Source organism: Pinus tabuliformis, chromosome 6 (genome assembly GCF_031772625.1).
Source record: "Pinus tabuliformis cultivar Carrire ecotype Pingquan chromosome 6, CPIR1, whole genome shotgun sequence".
NCBI classification, from domain to species: domain Eukaryota; kingdom Viridiplantae; phylum Streptophyta; class Pinopsida; order Pinales; family Pinaceae; genus Pinus; species Pinus tabuliformis.
Genome location: NC_142292.1, coordinates 274,451,759 through 274,468,288, shown reverse-complemented (window position 1 = coordinate 274,468,288; position 16,530 = coordinate 274,451,759). Strand labels below are relative to the sequence as shown.

At 40.2% G+C, this 16,530-nt stretch overlaps 1 protein-coding gene across 1 annotated transcript; it reads left to right on the top strand.

Annotated features, from left to right (window-relative positions):
• Positions 1-2,659: 2,659 nt before the first annotated feature.
• On the top strand, positions 2,660-3,313 carry LOC149258425 (uncharacterized). The gene has a single exon (XM_089415448.1). The coding sequence runs from the start codon at positions 2,660-2,662 to the stop codon at positions 3,311-3,313; it is 654 nt and encodes a 217-aa protein (XP_089271574.1).
• Positions 3,314-16,530: the final 13,217 nt, after the last annotated feature.

The window sequence follows — 16,530 nt, the reverse complement described above, 5'->3', positions numbered from 1 at the left end:
CAAGTTCCGTTGACGTTGATTAATCGAAATATCACGTTCACCTGTCTAATGGGAACTTAGGGGTCTTTGTTAATAATCAACCAAATATAGCATAGTTTCATTGTTTACGAAAACTATATTATAATAGAAACATAGGAGGGGCTATAGATTTTAAACAATGTGAAACCATATTACAATGGATGTCGGGAGGTCCCACACACCACATCATCACTATACTCCCGCACATCGCAACGACATGGATATCAGATATTTTTGAAGTTGTGCACAAGCCAAAGTTCTGATATGTCAACAATGTCGATATTGTGATATCACATATCGTTATTACTTGGTCTGACCTTTGATGCAGTGGATGTGATATTTCAATAAAATTATTTTGATAAACCAATCGGGTCTGCAACATAACGCAATTGGAGCTTTGGTCTTATTGGAGGATCTTATCACAAGTTTTAACATGACATGCCTGCAAAACTTGCAATAGGAAAGTTCTGATGCACGGACGCGATATTAGATTTTAAAATGTTATAATAACGACAGTCAGGTCCGCGAGCGCGTGCTGGAGAATGGAGCTCTCCCGCCCCTGGACGCCCTGATCGCCTTCGCCCAAGCTTGGCAGCCCTGTTGCCGGGCTTGCAGCCCCCGCTGCGGGCCTCCCCAGCTGTGCTTTTCCTTCCTGCTTCCTGGGCCTCCTGCCCCGTCTCTGGCTGTTCGTGCTGCCCCTGAGGGTAGCCCTCTGCTGCATTTCTTGTTCTCCCGGGCCTCCTGCCCCTCCTTCCCTTTCCTTGCCGCCCGTTGAGCGTCCCAGGCTCGATGGATCCTCCCGCTCCTGATCAGATCGATCTTGAGAAAGCCTTTGCTTCTCTCATCCCAGAGAATATCTCTGAAAGGATCCGACCTACTGCCTCAAAATTTATCAAAAAGCTTGATGAAATTCCGGAAATCCCTCTTCCCCCATCTCTTCCAAGGAGATCTGTTGTAGCCTTGGCTGAACGCGGCCTGGTTGGACAGTTCACGGGGCTATGGCCCTCCCCTCGAACTGTTCAACGTTGGGTGGAAAGAAACTGGAACGCCATGGTCCAGGGGAAAATTGCGATAAGGTTTTGTGGAAGAGGCTTCTTCACCTTCCTCTTCGAAACAGTGGAGGATCGCAATCTAATTTTCAGGAATGGGCCATACTTCATGGACACTAGAGGCCTTTATCTCAATCGTTGGACCCCGGACTTCGACCCTGAAATGGATGTACCCAACGCAGTTCCTGTTTGGGTTCGCCTTCCGCATCTTCCGCTTCACTGCTGGGCCGATGAATCTGTTCGAGCAATTGGAAATGCAATAGGTAAATATGTGGATAGATCAGAGCCAAAAGAAAATATGCATGCATGTGCGAGGATCTGTGTGGAGGTAGACTTGGGCAAAGGTCTACCAGAGGCAGTCAAGCTCAGAGTGGACCAGTGGACGCATATTCAATAGGTGGACTACAAGCAACTCCCCTTCAAGTGTAAGGTATGTCATGAGTACGGTCATTTTGCCAATAGGTGCTCTAAATCTAAACCAGAAGTCAATAATATTTCTGAAACCCCTGAGGAAGCATGGGAAATAGTAAGGAAAAAGAAGAAGTCAAACCCTCCCCCTGAGCCTGAGGTGCCTCACTCCGGAACCCCTCCCTTCCCCTCTGTCATCCCCTCATCCTCCAACCCCTTTGGATCCCTTGCTTCAGAGGATCTCCCATCTCCCCCTCCTTCCCCCAAAGGCCCCAGCATCTCCCCCTCTTCCCCCCTCCAAGCTTCCCCTCCTCACTCAGTGGAAAGGATCTTAACAAGAAACAAATCGAAGGAATCCTATGATGATCCTCAGCCTGATCAACCATCCTTGAATCGGATTGAGCCCCCCTTGATTTCTTCGACCCCATCTCAGCCCGTCATTGGACCTCCCCCCATCAGAACTACTAGAAGTTCCTCCAAGGACTTTGGAGCATCCGGTGATATCCACAAGAAACCTGGACCAGGCAGAAAGTCAGCCAAGCAGCATCGGGAAGAAAGCACGCAAAAGGACATAGCTCTAGGGATCCAAACTCCTATGGATTCTTTTATTACAGGTTCACAAGAGAAAGACACAGCAGGTAAAGAACTTGAGAGGCGAGCACCTCCTCGCTCGAATGCCTCATGATGAAGCTTTTATCCCGGAACAACAGGGGTATGGGGCACCCCTCTAAATCACCTGCCCTACGAGATCTTCTTCAAACAGAAAGACCCGAAATTGTTCTGATTCAAGAAACCAAGCAAAGTCAGAGCGAAATGCAAATAATCATAGAAGCCCAAAAAACTTTCTCAGGGGCCAGTAGCAATTCCAGAGGAGCCTCTGGAGGAATCACAACTATGTGGAATAAGCAGCAGTGGGATTTCAAATCCTCTGTCCTCAACCAAAACTGGATCAGGACAAACCTTGTCAACAAGGAAGAGAGCTGTGACTTAATCATTTACAATGTCTATATTCCCAACCATTTCCGGGAAAAGGAACAATGCTGGAAGGAATTGAAGGAAGAAATAGACAAGGAGCAGAATTCAAATGTTATTCTTGCTGGAGACCTCAATTTAATTCTTCATGCGAATGAGAAAAGGGGGGCACCTTCAACCCCGATCCCTACAGAAGGCAGCTGGAAATGATAATGGCTGAGCATGAACTGATGGATATCATACCAAAAAATAGGAAATATACTTGGAACAATAGAAGAGTGGGGCCAGGCAACATTATGGAAAGGTTGGACAGAATACTGATCAATGTTTCCCTTCTTTCGTCCTTTGCTGCAGGCCACACCAAAATTCTCAGCGCCACAGCCTCAGATCACTTCCCCATTCTATTGACGTTGGACTCCCACGCTCATTTGGGACCAATTCCGTTCAGGTACAATCCCTTGTGGAGAGATAGCGCTGAGGCAGAGGCTATCATAGAAGAAACATGGAAGAAACACGTCGAAGGTTCCCCAAATCATATTTGGGAAACAAAACTTCGAAACACAAGGAAGGCACTCAAGGATTGGGCAAAAGCCAGCTACCAAGAGCCAGAAAAAATAAAGGAAAAAATGCAGCAGAAATTGGAAGAGATCCACAAACAAATAGAAGATCATGGATTCACTAATCAGCTGAAGAGTAAGGAATGGGAGGTTCAGGGACAGCTAACTCAAATAAAGAGAGCGGAAGAGATCAAATGGAGGCTCAAGTCAAGAGAATTATGGTTAAAGGAAGGTGATAAAAATACGGCATATTTCCATAAGCAGGCCACAGCAAAAAAAAACGAGAAACAATGTTACCACTATTACTGATAGTCAAGGCAGCCAGCATAATGACCATGAATCTATTAAAAGAGCTGCCTTCCACCATTATAATTGCCTTCTCACTGAAAATCAAGGAGCCACGGACTACTCGGCTTTCCTTAAGTACCTTTCGGGGAAAATCTCTGCTGAGGAGAATGAGAGGTTAAACAGTGAAATAACAGAGGAAGAGATAAGAAAAGCCATCTGGACTTTACAGCCTGACAAGTCCCCAGGTCCAGACGGTTTCTCTATAAATTTTTACAGAGATCATTGGCACTTGATAAAAAAAGATCTTGTTAAAATGATGAAAGGAATCCAAAGGAAAAAGAAAATGGGGGGCTTCACAAATTCAACTTTTCTCGCCCTCATTCCTAAGGAAACCCGGCCCACTTCCTTCTCCAGATTTAGACCTATTTCTTTGTGTAACACTTCTTATAAGATCTTTGCAAAAATTATAGCAGCCAGGCTCCAGCCTCTGCTCCCTTCCCTTATATCTGAAAATCAGGGAGGCTTCATGTCCAATAGGCAAATTCATGATTCCATCACCTTGGTTCAAGAAGCTATCCATTCCAGCACTTCTAGGCAAGAGAAAGGCTTCGTTCTTAAGCTTGACTTAGCCAACGCTTTCGATCGAGTAAGACACTCCTTCTTGTTCGCTGTCTTGAGGAAAATGGGCTTTAATTTTGACTTCATTAGCACCATTGCTGCTTGCATCTCTGGACCCTGGATCTCGCCTCTCATAAACGGCCGCCCTTGTGAAGCTTTCCAATCCTCAAGAGGGCTAAGGCAAGGATGTCCTCTTTCCCCCTATCTATTCATCTTGATGGCTGAATCCTTCAGCAGCATCCTCGATCACAACAGAAGAGTTGGTCTCATCTCTGGTATCAAGTTTGGGAACGGAGTGAAAAATATCAATCATTCACAATTTGCTGATGACACTCTGCTTATTGGTGGGGCATCCACTACTATAGCAAGGCGCTTCAAAAGCCTCCTCGATCAATTTATGGTGTGCTCAGGAGGAGAAGTCAACTTTCAAAAAAGTTGCATCTATGGATGGAACATTTCCAATCAAACAGCCCACAGTATTGCTAACATTTTTGGAGTAGCCTTCAAAGCAACCTGGGACCACTTTACCTACCTTGGGATGCCGGTCACCTTGGGCTCTCTTAAAGCCACCACTTGGAATGAAATAATCGACAAAGTCAAAAGGAAGGTTCAGCAATGGGGAACTCAATGGCTTAACCCAGCTGGCAGATTAATTTTGCTCAAATCAGGTATTTCCTCCTTACCTTTATACCGATTCACTCTTTACCAAGCTCCTGCTTCTTTCCACTATAAGCTGGAAGTCGCTCTCCGCAATTTTTTATGGCAAGGAGGGAAAAAAGAAAAAAATAGATACAATTTGGTCAATTGGAAAAGTGTAATACAATCTCCAGACAGAGGTGGGTTGGGAATCAGAGCTCCTAAAATTCTAAATCTCACTTTTGGGATTAAAATGGCTTGGAGACTAATTAATGAACCAAAAGCCTACTGGAAACAGGTCATTGAATGCAAATACCTCTCGGACAATAGACAAAGACTTCTTGAATCTGATATTCCCAACAGAGACTCCACCAAAATCTGGCATCTCTGTAAGAAAGCAATCCCCATTCTCATTCAAAATACCTCAAAGATTCCGGGGGAAGGGAGCAGTATAAATTATGCCACTGATAAAATCATGGGTTACCAACCCCTAAACACTGTTGAAGAAGCCATTCCCTTCATCCTCTATCTTAACAGCAAAGGCATTCAGAGGATGGACCAAATTTCAAAATGGGATGCTGAGAATGGTGCTTGGACTAGCTGGGATTTTCCAGTTATTCCCCCACACTTGGATTCAAGCTACCAAGCCCTCCATAAAAATCTTCAAAACAGAGCCCCCATAAAAAAAGGAGCAGTAGATGGGTTTAGATGGGACCCCACGGGCTCATGTTACACCATTAAATCTGGCTATCAATTCATATGCAACAATACTTATCAGACCTCGGTCTGGAATCAATGGAGAATAATATGGAAGTCTGAGGCCATCCCCAAGGTCAAATTTTTCATTTGGCTGCTGTTAAAGGGCAGAATCCTCACTTCGGAAAACCTTAGAAAGAGAGGGGTACATGGACCCTCAATCTGTCCTAACTGCTGCTCCGAGGAGGAAACCATCCACCATTTATTTCTTGACTGCATCTTCGCGAAGAAATGCTGGACCATTATGGCCAACTTGGGCAATATAACATGGCAACCTCAGCAAAACATTGCAGAGACAATCCAAGATTGGACAAGGAATTGCCCTTGGAAAGATAAACGGAGCAAGATAGTCAAAAGAACATGGGATATCATTCCCCATAACCTTCTTTGGAAAATCTGGCTCACAAGAAACAAGAAAATATTTCAAAAATAAGAGGGCAATGTTTGGAAGACATGTAGCAGTGCTCACCTCTTGGCGCAGGAGACGATGGCAGTCAAATACTCAGGAACAATTAAAGCAACAGACTATTCAGTTGAGGAGAGGCTCTTGATCAAGCATATTCTAGGTCGCTCAGGTCAACAACAGAGTATTCGGAGAAATTATAGGCAGCATCAACATAAGACCAAGGATTGGGAAATTAGACTACCAACCCAGGAGTTCAAAAGGTGGATTCTGAGTAACAACTGCTCAACCTTATTCTTTGATGGCGCCTCAAAGTCCAACCCAGGACCAGCAGGCGCAGGAGGTGTTATCATTGATGAATTAGGAGAAGAAATCTGCAACTATGAATGGAGTTTAGGAGAAAAAACAAATAATAATGCAGAGGCTCTTGCTCTGTATCAAGGATTGTTGCAATTAAAAAGCATGGGAATTAGAAAAGCTCTTGTCCTAGGAGACTCCTCAATAATCCTTGGCTTCATGAACCATTACAGGAGATCCCCAAACAGTAATCTTCAGCAACATATCCAACGCATCAATCTCCTCACCGAATACTTTGAAAAAATCCGATTCTGTCACATCCTCCGCACACACAATGGGGAAGCGGATAAACATGCAAATAATGCAGTTGGACAACCGGAAGGTGCATTGAGGCACAGTCACAGAGAATTTTTCCAGCCTCTGCCATGAAGCAGGCCGATCCTGACATTGCCCAGGCGCGTAAATCCAGCAAGCGTGTGACGGGCATGGTTACAACAGACTCAGGACAGTCGATTGAGAGTATGAAGTGCACTAACAGTCTCATTCAGGTCTTGATCCAAAGAATAGCTGACATCCCGAGGGAAAATAATCATCTCAGCGATGGACGGAAGAACGGTTTCACTGCTCCAGCGAATCGTCATAGAGATATAGGAAAATATCACAATAATGCAGAGGATCCGATCTCTGTTATGTATTCAGGCTACTGTTGGTCCCGATCCATAAATACGGGCACAGGAAGGCAAATATTTGTCATACACTGCTATGAACAAGAGCAGCCTCGCTGGAACGAAGAAGGCGCTCTTGTCCAGACTCGAAGACGAACTCCATCGCTGGTATCGATTCTTCTTGCTTTGTTTATCTATCCTCTAATCTATATCGTGGTTTTTTTCAGGGCTAGCTTCAGTGGGAAGCTGAGAGCTATAGCGCCTTTCTTTCAACAGTCTCTGCTCTATACTCTGAACCTTTGCTGGCCGTCCCCCATCCTTCCTTCTTGCCCCTTAAGTTCGCCCCTCTCTGGCTCATCCTCTCTAACTTCAAGTTTTTCCCCTTCAATCTTGAGCGCTATCAACCAGACCTCCTTTTATATCACTGCTCTCATCCAGAAAGCGAGAACTGTAAGCTCGAAACCCTTCTGTTTATTTTCACTAACCTCCAGCTCTCTTCTTTCAACCCCTCGCTTCATCATCCGGCCCCTCTTTTTCTTCTCCCGCAGCAAGGAGGAGTCAGCTGACCATCTCAGTGGATTTGACCCTCATAGAACCCAAGCCCAAATAGTGATGGCTCGTTCTGAGCAATGCTTTCACTGCCGCGACCTTCAGGCCGAATTCGAAGAGGTCAGAGCTCAACAAAGAATACTGGAAGATCAAGTGCGAAATATGGAAGCCAGGCACGCTGAACAGATTCGGAGCCTGGAAGCCAAATTTGATGAGCAGTTCAGAAGTCTTCACGCCAAATACCGCACAGAAATGAACCTGTTTCTCCACCGGGTTCATTCACTTCATGAGCAGTTCAACGGACTCAACAATAGATGCATTCACGCTGAGGAATCGCTGACAATCCTAAGGTAAATCATGGAAGCAAAGCAGAAAGAAAAATCAACATCTTCAAGCGCAAAGCCAATGGAAGCAGATCAGCGCCCAGAGGACTCCACAGCGAGAAATATCAGTCGTATTGACATTGATTAACTATGTGCTGTAAATGCAAGTTTTGGTGCCATCAGTATATCCGGATTTATAGTAGCAATAGATGTTTTATAGTCAGAAGTTACAGAAACCAATTCAAGGATAGGAACCTCATGCTCTCTCCTTGGATTTGTAGTGCTCTCGAAGCAACCTATGTATGGCTTCATGCCTTATTACTTTTTTCAATCAATATATAGCAACCGATCTTGTCAAAAAAAAAAACGACAGTCAGGTCCGCAGAGCATATCACAATCGAAGATTAGGACTCATTGAAGGATCTTATGGGAGGTCCCATTACAAAAGCTCCAATAAAGGGTGGATGTGATTTAGTAATTAAATCATTATTAAAACAAATCAGGTCTGCAAAGCATATCACAATCAGAGATTAGGCCTCATTGAACAATCTATTCAGAAGTCTTATTCCAAAATCTCCGATAAAGGGCGGATGCAATTGAATAATTAAATTCGTTATTAGATCACATCGGATCTGCATATCAGAAGTTGGATCAAATCGCATATCAGAGATCGAAGTTTTTTGGTGGAGACACATAACAAAACGCCGATATGATTTCTTCGATTTGGTTCTAGATATTTAGACGATATTGTTTCTCTTTGCTCCTCCGACAATAGTGTTTCTACCCTTTGGATCTTTCTCTTAGGCATACTCGGGCTTCTCTTTGGACTAGCTCCTCCTTGGCTTGTCACTCTTATTCTTGACTTTTGATGGTTTCTATGGCATAGTTTCATTATTTACGGAAATTATCCTTCAATCCTCTGATCCCCACCAATCCTCCAACCCTGCCAATCCTCTGAACCTCTGATATTTGTCTCGCCTCCGACCTCCGATCTCCAATATACTACCCACCTCTATATCGCAATTGTTATATCGAGGTTTTCTAATCAGTAGCTATCCTTTCAAATCCCCTATATGAAAACACCGATGTGAAACCTCCGATAATTCTTCCCGCCTATAATTCTAAACTTCTATGCGTTATAAGCCTATCAGAGGTAAACAATATCACAAGATTTAATGGTGCGAAAATGAATTTTCAGCGATAAATTTTTCTGATATGCTGACACATAATGTGACCCATGTGAATTCACGCTTTATCAATAAATGGCCAAATGTGGAGAATTAATGGTTTTCGATAGAATAAATCATTATTACTGATGATTTCCTTAGATTTCGCTCATAAAAGTCTTGGATTATTGCGTATTCAATTATTTGCTAAGTTATTCTATTTGAATGTTAGTTACTCCTCACTCTTGTGTTTCTCTTGACATGCCAGTCTTGACAAGCATAATTCAGCAGAAGTGTCTTGGCCGACCAAACCCAAGAAGAAATCTGTTGTTCAACAATAGTCAGTCGCTCCTCCCTCTGAGGTTGCAGAATTTCATGCATTATTTATCGATACCACCTGCACCCCAGATGTTGGAACCTCCAATTTAGAGGCCATGTATCACCTTTTTGAAGATGAAGAGTCTAGGGTAACAGAAAGAGTAGCCACAACCGAAGATTCATTCCCAGTTTCCAATACTACATATAGTGATGTGGCCAATTCATTCCTCCATGGAATTGGTGCTCAACTGAACATCCAGCCTTACATGGATATGATCATATGGGTTGTTCACCATCTAAACATAGATGATAGAAACTTTATGATGAAGAGGAACACAGTCATCAGCTCTTTCACAAACAAAGATTTGACTCATATGTACCAGTTGTCGGCAGCTCAAAAGAAATATGATAAGAAATTCATGAAGGAAAAGCAAAATCAATTTGAAGTCATCAAAGGATGGAGAAGAGATTCCAACAAGCATAAGCGAGAGGATAAGGGTATGTACTCTATAGCTTCTCTTGTCGGTCCCTATTATTATGCTACCGCCATGATATGTAGATTATGCCAATACCCAAAAGTTTTTATACCAGTGGGTACCCCTGATTGATGCAACCTGTGGTAGCTATGTTATGTACTGGGGGACTGTTCTATCCAATAATTTAAGTATGCAAATCCTAGATTATAGGAAGAAACATAGTTTTTCTGAAAACATTGTTCCGCCCATTTTACATGAGTGCTTATGTAATGGATATTGTTTGCTTCACTTCCGATTTCCCATCCATGGGATGGAAATGGACCATACAGGATCCTATGCCTATCCACATCTATCATAGTATTCTTTGGGAGTCAAAATATCAGCCCCATTTCTACAAAATTTTCCATGGATTTGTACTTCCAATCCACCAGTTTGTCTTTAATGAAAAATGCCCTAGAATTTCATCTGAAGCCAACAACTACCTCTTATCAGTTGGCAGATGGTTTGGAGAATATTCCTTTACCTATGTTCAAGTTTTTGGCAGCCTTGTGCACCCACATGTGTTACCCTTATATATTCCCGACAAGCTCCTAGCCCTGGAAATAGCCTATCAGACTGTAGGAAACGTCCTATCTAAGGTCATGAAGGATAACAAAAAGACAATGTGACTTGCCTTTCCCTTTCATTGTGGTGTCTATTCCCTTGATAATTTCAAGAATGTTGCTAAGGAAATGGATGAAAGCAAGCTTATGAAGTTTCCAACCATTCTGAATCAGCAGTTCGACCCCATTGATATTGTTAAGAATGTTACTACTCAAGCAGTTCACAAATGATCCCGATAAGTTTGATGACGTGTTTGAGCTAGCCTACGACTATGCAAAGGTTGAAAGAGACGCAACAACGTAGTTCAGTCCCAAAGAATTAATTCAATTCAATCAATACAAGACTAAAAGGATCTCCCACTTTCCCACATAGTTATTAAAATGCAATTAGCAAAGCACAAAGCAGGACAAAAGAGTAAGCACATCACAAGTCTCAAATGTAGCTTATACTAAATAGGAATAGGCTTCTTCTTCATCATAGGTAGAGGAAGTTCCAACAAACAATAATTTGGAAGAAATGTGGGAACAATTTGCCAAACAATCTGACCCTAAAAATCTGCAAACTCCTAAAAACACAGAGAAGACCTCGTTCACTGTTGAGGCTTCAAAGGAAACTATGGAGACTGGTGATTTGGATATCATCCCAATATTTCTGACCTTTGAGGTCATTCTAAAAATAGAGGAGAATCCTCCTCTTGATTTGTTCTATAATTTGAAGCATAAGGCAGTGGTTAGCAAACAAAGAAAAGGAGAAGAATTGAACAAAGCCTTACTTTGGTCCCTAGCAATGCGTCCTTTCAAGTCTATGGAAAGACACCCAGGCCACCCCCGCTGAGGACCTAGAAAGACTATCGTAGTATGCAAGGGCTTATGCCTGTGAAACAATTGATAAGGCCTTAGAAGTGCAACAGCTCCTCCAGGAGAAGGATGAGAAAATAATTTAGCTTGAACAGAGTTTGAAAAGTGAAAAGCAGGGAGTCGCTCAACAATGGAAATCTCAACTTGCACAATTGCAAACCAGTTTCGATAACCTAAATATTCAATCTGAATCTGACATGAACAATCAGTATTCCCAAGTACAGGAGTTGCAACACAGAATTGAGCAACTAAAGGCCAATCCAAAAATAGAAGAATTCAAGAAAGAAGCAATGAAGCTAAACAACCTACTTGCTCAACAACAGGTTGTATTTTGTCAAAAGTTGGCCATTATCCAAGACCTATGCCAATCGAGTGATTCACTTGTAGATCAACTGTCCAATCTAAGGACATATTACAGAGAAGTAGAGGAAAATATTTCCAACTTCATTGATTGGCAAGACAACTCTGAGGGTCGATCGGCCAATCTCCCCAAAATAGAAGAATCTCATAAAGACATTGTCTTTCAAGAATGGGAGATTAAGCTTAAACATGCAAAGATGTCAATCTATAGTGCCAGGGACATATCAAATAACATCATAGAATCAATCAGTGATAGCCTATTACAAGCTAATCTCATTTCAGACTGCCCTAAAGATACCTTGCCCGATGTAAAATTGCTAACAAAGACTTGGCAAGAATCATCAAAGAAGAAGGTTGAGGGAATAAAGGCCCTATCAAAGATTGACTTGGAATTCCATTGGAATTTCCTAGTCAAACCTCATAGTCAGTGGTTGATGCTGAGGTGTCTTGTAAATACCACCAGTCATCTTCTTCTAGCACTCAACAATGCATTATTCACTACTCGGATGCACATTGATCCTCATCATCCACCTCAACTGAAGCCAATGATAGATATATGCGAGCTTCAACAGCGAATGGCAAAGCAGTCCTCCTCCTAGTCATGATCAAAGTTGCTAGAACAACAAGCTATTATTATCTTGTATTTTTTTTAAGTGTGGTTTGTTTAAACCACCCAACATTTTGTGAAACTTTTCTATATTTGAGTTTTGATTTCAAAGTATAAGTCCCCTTCAATGTTATGAAGAAGGGGTTCTAAATTTTTGCAAGAAAGCTTTTGGTTTGCACTACTGTAGCTGAAAAGAAGTCTTAATAGAAAGAAGAACCACTCTGACTTTACTTATGAGTAGAGTTAATGTGTATCAGGGACTAGTATCTATATATTGATGCTATGTTTATGAGTTGAACTATTTCTTTTCAAGTTTGCCATATATGTTACTGCACACAATTGAACAATTATCACTATTGATGTGTTTTAATCAAAATATTCTAAGTCTATAGGGAAACAACCATATCTTATATGTGTAGTGAAATATATCAACTAATTTAATTAACTATTTAATTAAATTAGTTATCATTACACGTTTTATATTCATGAATGGTTTGATGATCCACATTGTCATATTATGAGTGAAATCTTTAAGTCACATATATAGAAGATATATTGTCCCGTGATCAATATAATAAGGCCTTTAAATATATTCATTCTTTTTTTACATACCTCCATCAACCTTTACACTTATATGTCTTTTATCTGCTTTTATGTATCTTTTTAAGGGAAATCGATCTGATCAACCCAGTTGGAGCCACCATATCAAATGGAAAAGGAGTTACTCTAAGTTCCCGTCTGGGTGGTTTTCCCTGATGTTGAGGCTAAGATTTTCGAGCCTTTAACATTTTTAGCGCTAGAAGCAAGGCCTTGAGACTGTGAATACGAGCATACATACGTCATTTACCTTTAGGACATCTATACTTCTTTCAGCAACTTTCTTGATTGAAAAGAGCTCCAATCCCTTGATCTGCTTCATATGTCATCATAGCATCATCCATGAATTCCACATGTTGGAGTTCTTGATCAAACACTTGCTTCCATTCTAGATTGGTGAATCCTCCGATGAGGATTCCATCAGAGAATCGTGAGGATCTTGCATATCCCTTATCCAACAAATGTTACCCTTTGATGTATGATGAGCCTTGTCCTGGATGACTTCTTTCTTTCCTTTAGTTTCCAATGAGGTTCTTAAGAGTTATATCCTTCATAGTTGACTATCAGACATCCTTCATGTTTCCTATGGTGATGTCACGAGCTCTTACTTTTAATGCTTTTCCTCTTCCTTGGACTTCCTTCTTTGAGCTTTCTCCACTTCTTTGGTGAAATGGACTTCCTCTCTATCTTTCTTGTTATTTCCCTTCTTAAGCTTAGGACAATATTTCATGTAATGTTTATAGCATTGCAGCTTAGCTATGAGGACCAAATTTTCTAGACTTCCCTTTCCTTCCTGCAAATGTTTGAATCCTTTCATTTTAACCTTCAACACTTTTTTCCCTCAACCTATCATTTTCTATCTTGCATAGAAACCACAAGTTGTTGAATGGGATAGCTTTCTTATACTCATAGATATTTTTCATCAGTTAGTGCATTTAGAACAGAGGAGATCATTTCCTTACCCGAAATCATCTCTCCCATATTTTGCAGTTGAGATCTTATGAAGATATCGTTTCATCCTTTGATACCTTCAATTTGTGTAGATCACATCTAAGTGATGTGGCCTTCTTTATTGCAGCTTCAGAGAATAGTTCCACAATCTTATCATATATATCTCTTTGATGTCTCCAATACTTCTATATGAGAGGACCTTTCATAAGAATCCATTTCCATGTATTCAAAAAAGACCTTTTCATTGATATGTTCAATGACTTCACTTTCTTTGAGAACTATGTCTATCCTCCTTTTCCATGCAAGGAATTTCGATGACCCAACTAGCTTATAGATCTCCTTGCAAAACGAAGTCATTTTACCAAATTTGATTATAGAATGAAAGATACTTACTTGACAAGTGAAGATGAAATCTTCAACTTGATCACTTTGATGGTGGTTGAAGAAGATGTATTAGTGCTATTTTTGGATGATCTTCTTCCAAATGAAAAAAAAAAACCCTTCTTCAAGAAAGGATGTTTCTCCTTTTATGATATCAATGCCTTTAGATCTAGATTCCTTTGTTGATGGTGATAGATGAGGATGTTTTGATACTTCCTCAGATGATATTCTTCAAGGAAAAGGAGGGGATCCTTGCTTCAATGAGAGGGAACTTGTCTTACAGATTTTGAAGATGATGACAATCCATTCTAGCCTTCTCTGTGTTCAAGATACTCTGCCTTCTCGGTGGTGAATGACTGCATATCATAAATGCTTCTAGGATATCCAAGATGATGTAATCTTAGTCCTAGAAATGCTTCTCTATACTTTGGGCTACCTTGATTTTTATATCTCTTCATTTTGATGAGGGTCTTTGTGATCTTTTGCTAAAGACTATAAGATCCAACACTCTTGCTCGTGTAGACTTCTAGTTGCCTTGATTTGTAGATCTATTCACCTTGAGTAGAAATAAGGCTTTGGCCTCGATTATTTGATGATCCCAAGACTTCTTATATAGACTTCCTTCTTTGATCTAGGGTTTGATTCTACAATGTAGATCATTCAACTTGCTATGATATCCTTCATTCAACTCATTCCACCCGATGATTTTAGCCCTGATTGATTTTCAATTGAATTAATTTTTCGCCCCTCCATTCCAGATAATGTAACGAATTGGCATGTGTTTAATGATGATGATGATATTCTGAGTTTCTTAACAATAAAAGGTTCTTTCTCTGATCAAGTAATTGATGAATATGAGCATCACAAGATGAAAAATAGGTCCTTCAACGAAAATAATTTACCCAAACTTGTAGTTAAATTGGAAGACTTATATGACTTAAAGGATAGATTCAAAAGAACCACCAATTGCCAAATTCAGAGTTCTACCTTAAGATATGAGTTAGTCAACATAGGATCTGAACAAAAACATCAAAAGATTAACTTGGGCCTTACACTCTTAGCAGATGAAACATCTGCTTTGATTCATTTGTTGAAAAAGTACAAGGATGTTTTTGCATGGTATTATGATGATCTGAAAAGCTATAATACATCGACCATCTAGCACACCATTCCTATGCTTCTAGATTTCAAGCCTATTCAACATAAGCTAAGGAAGATCCACCCTAACTTGGAAGCTCAAATTAAGACTGAACTTAACAAGCTTCTTAAACCTAAAGTCATTTTTCAGTTAGACATTCCAAGTGGGTCTTAAATCTTGTGCATGTCAGAAAGAAGAATGGGTACATTCGCATTTGTATTGACTTTAGGAATTTAAATAAATCTTGTGAAAATGAAAATTTTACCTTACCTCCAATGGATCAAATTTTACAATCTGTTGCTGGTTCTGAATTGATGTCCTTCTTAGATGGTTTTCCAGGATATAATCAAATACTTGTACATCCAAATGATAGACTGAAGACCACATTCAGGACCAAGTGGGGGACATATGCCTATCAAAAAATTCCTTTCGAATTAATTAATGTTGGAGCTACTTTCCAAAGAGCTATGGATATTGCTTTCATAGGTTTGATTAACAAATCAGTTGTAGTGTATCTTGATGACATTACAATTTATTCCAAACAAAGGAAGAATCATTTTCATGATTAGAAGCAAATATTTGAAAGATGTAGGAAGTTTGGAATCTCCTTGAATCCAAAAAAGTCATTTTTTGCTCTTGATGAAGGAAAACTTCTAGGTTTTATTGTTTCCAAAGAAGGGATATGTATAGACCCTGATAGAATCAAGACAATATCTAAAATTTCTTTGCCTCATAACAAAAATTCCATGCAATCCTTCCTTGGGAAAATTAATTTTGTCAAAATATTTGTCCCAGAATTCTCTCAAATTGTACTTCCCTTAGAAGTTATGATCAAGAAGAACTTAATATTTAAATTGGGACTCACTGAAAGAAAAGCATTTGAGCCAATAAAAAAAGAAATCATTGATGACCCTTTTTCATAAACCCTTGATTTTACTAAACATTTTATTCTTTATACTTTTGCTTCCCAACAATATTATGCAACGCTCTTAACTCAACCTAATGAACAATAAATTGAGGCTTCAATTTCATTCTTTAGTTCAAATTTACAGGGAGTTCAGCTCAATTACTCAGAGGTTGAGAAGCAAGATTTTGCAGTCTTTAAATCAATAAAGAATTTTAGGCCTTTCCTCCTGAAGACAGACACTAAAGTAGTTGTTCCTTTTGTTGTTGTTAGAAAATTACTTATTCAGAAATAATTAGGAGGTAAAAGAGGAAATTGGGTTACTACCTTGCAAGAATATGACGTTGATATTAAACCAGCTGAAATTGTCAGAGAACAAGGTTTTTGCAGGTTGGTTACTGGAGCTGATGACAAATCAGTTAATGAATATTCAGGTAATAATGTTCAGATCACATAGGTATTTCCAAATGACATTGAAACCCAATACGTTGATCTCATTTTTTTTTTAAATGTTTATGCTCCATCGGAACTCAATTACAAGAAGAAAAGGGTTATAAGACTAAAGGGTAATAAATATCAGCTTGTTAATGCTATCTTATTTAGAAGAAATAGTGATTGTGTTTTGTTAATATG